The 2,147-nt window shown below is 46.9% G+C and overlaps 1 protein-coding gene across 3 annotated transcripts in view; it reads right to left on the bottom strand.

The window, feature by feature from the left end:
- Positions 1-616: 616 nt before the first annotated feature.
- hmg20b (high mobility group 20B) overlaps positions 617-2,147 on the bottom strand; it is a 3,958-nt gene continuing 2,427 nt past the window's right edge. For 2 of the 3 annotated variants that reach the window (XM_024288961.2, XM_024288965.2), the window contains exons 7-8: positions 1,078-1,210; positions 617-980 (exon numbers count right to left, since the gene is read on the bottom strand). In XM_024288961.2, the coding sequence (XP_024144729.1) occupies positions 968-980; positions 1,078-1,210 (146 nt within the window). In that variant the 3' untranslated portion in view covers positions 617-967. The remainder of the gene's footprint in view (positions 981-1,077; positions 1,211-2,147) is intronic. The other variant, XM_024288964.2, reaches the window with a different exon arrangement.

Here is a 2,147-nt window from a genome sequence, read left to right on the forward strand (position 1 = left end):
CAGGGTTGTGTCAGGAAGGGCATCCGGCGTAAAAACTCTGCCAAATCACTGATGCCAAACAGTGGGTGCTGTTAGGCTGTGGCGACCCTGAAAGGGATAAGCTGAAAGTGAACTACTACGTTGAAGAGTTATGATAACCAAAAGAATGTAAACACTGGAGCTAAAGCTCCGATGTTAAAGCTAATTCCTTGTTTCAGAAGTTATGTCTGTGAGCAGAACTTTAGTCTCAGTTTCTGAACAGAAAAAAGCTCTGGCTAGTTTTACTTTGAAAACCGGAAGCTTCACTGTCACCAAGATTTGTTTACTTCCTGTGGAAGTACTGCGGCTCTTTCGGCTTTGTTTTAGTTCGTAAACTTAATATCCAACATTAATCTGCATTTCAGAGCAAAAGTACATCATCCACAGATGATATGATCATATTTTACTACAATTTACTACATTTATAAAGATCACGAATCAGCGATCTTGGACGTCGCAAATATCCGTAAAATATCCGAATTGGGAGGAAATCGCGAATACCCGAGCACCCGGATACTCGTCACAGCGCTACAGAGAGCGTTCATTTCATTGAAAGTGAAACCGTTTATTTGAATCGTTTCATTAAAGACTCACAGACTCTCGTGTTTGGAAACGGTATAATTAACAGAATCTAAAGACTTTCTACAAATAAAATCAAGCAACACAAACAGAAATGTTTCCAGAACATGTCACGACGACAGAATCCGCCAGGAAGACATGAAACCCAAACTTTTATTGGACCTTTTTCCCGTTCTTCTGAGCCCCACCCCTTCGCCACATGGCTGCTGCGCCGTCACTCAGCTGACTCCTCATTGGAGCTCAGTCTGATGACATCATCCTGTCACACGCGTTCGGGATGAAACAGATCCGTAAGTAAAAAACAGGTTTCCCTCCTGACCCCCCCTCCGGAGAGTGGGGCGTACCTCATGGCGTGGGGGCGTGGCTCTGCTCATAACTTCTCACTGATGATGAAAGAGGAGACACAGACATGAAGAGCAGTCAGATTTCAGAGTGGATACCAGTTCAGACTCCGCCCTGAAACGGAGCGCAGGACGTCACCTGTCGATGTGCGAGAGCACTTCAGTCAGCTGGTTGACCAGGGCGCGGTGTTTGTGCGGGTTTCCCTCCAGAACGCCGCTCAGACGACTCAGGTACGAGTCCAGGTTACCCAGAGACGCCGTCTCGCCCGTGTCTGTGGAGGGAGAGAGAGAGCTGTCTTCATGCTGCGGTGTAGCATGACATCACTTCCTGTAGAGGTATAGCTGGCCACAGATAATCTGTGGTCCATCCAGCCGGTACCAGCCGGTACCAGCCGGTACCAGATACAAACGCTAGCGCTCCTTTAATACGAATCACTCTTAAGACAAATGTATTACTGACGGCCTTTCGTGGACCGGGGGCGGCTGTGGCGCAGAGGTAGAGCGGTTGACCTCTAAGGAAGACTACAGGTTAGATTCCCGCCCTGCCTGCCCATGTGCTGAAGTGTCTTTGGGCAAAACCCTGAACCCCACGATGCTCCTGGTGGTTCCAGGTCAGCGCTGGTGTTTGACTCTACAGCGTTTTGGGTCTTCTGAAGGACTATACAAGAATACAACATTTACTAAATGTTCTCTACAGATTCTGTTAGCATCTGAAGGCCGCCGTCCGACCTGTCTGTCTGCGGCGACCCGTCGTCGTTTCCTGTCTTCATCCCGCAGAAATTAGTAAAATAAGACTTGAATATCTTGAACGTGGACCATGAGGACATTCAGTGAATGTTTCTATTCACCAAAGTCGCTAACTTTACTTGTCAGTAGGGCTGGGCGATAAAACGATAATTATCGTTATTGCGATATTACTTTTTTTCGATAGTGAAATGAGACTATTGCGATAAACTTTCGTGTTAAATAACACGGGAGAAAACCCCGGAAGAGCCGCGCTTCCTCTTCTTACGGAGCGGCTGATTCTAGGAGCCCAGACTGAGAGGGGGGGGGACGGAGGCCCCGAATGATGACAAAAGGACACAACAGAAAACATTATTTCACTAAACCAATAACCAATGTATAATCGCTAATACTTTTATTTTTAATGTCAAGGTAACGATGTTTATATATTTTGTTCTGGAAACGTCGTCACCGGACCCCCCTCCT

Source organism: Oryzias melastigma, linkage group LG2, assembly GCF_002922805.2.
Source record: "Oryzias melastigma strain HK-1 linkage group LG2, ASM292280v2, whole genome shotgun sequence".
Taxonomy (NCBI): domain Eukaryota; kingdom Metazoa; phylum Chordata; class Actinopteri; order Beloniformes; family Adrianichthyidae; genus Oryzias; species Oryzias melastigma.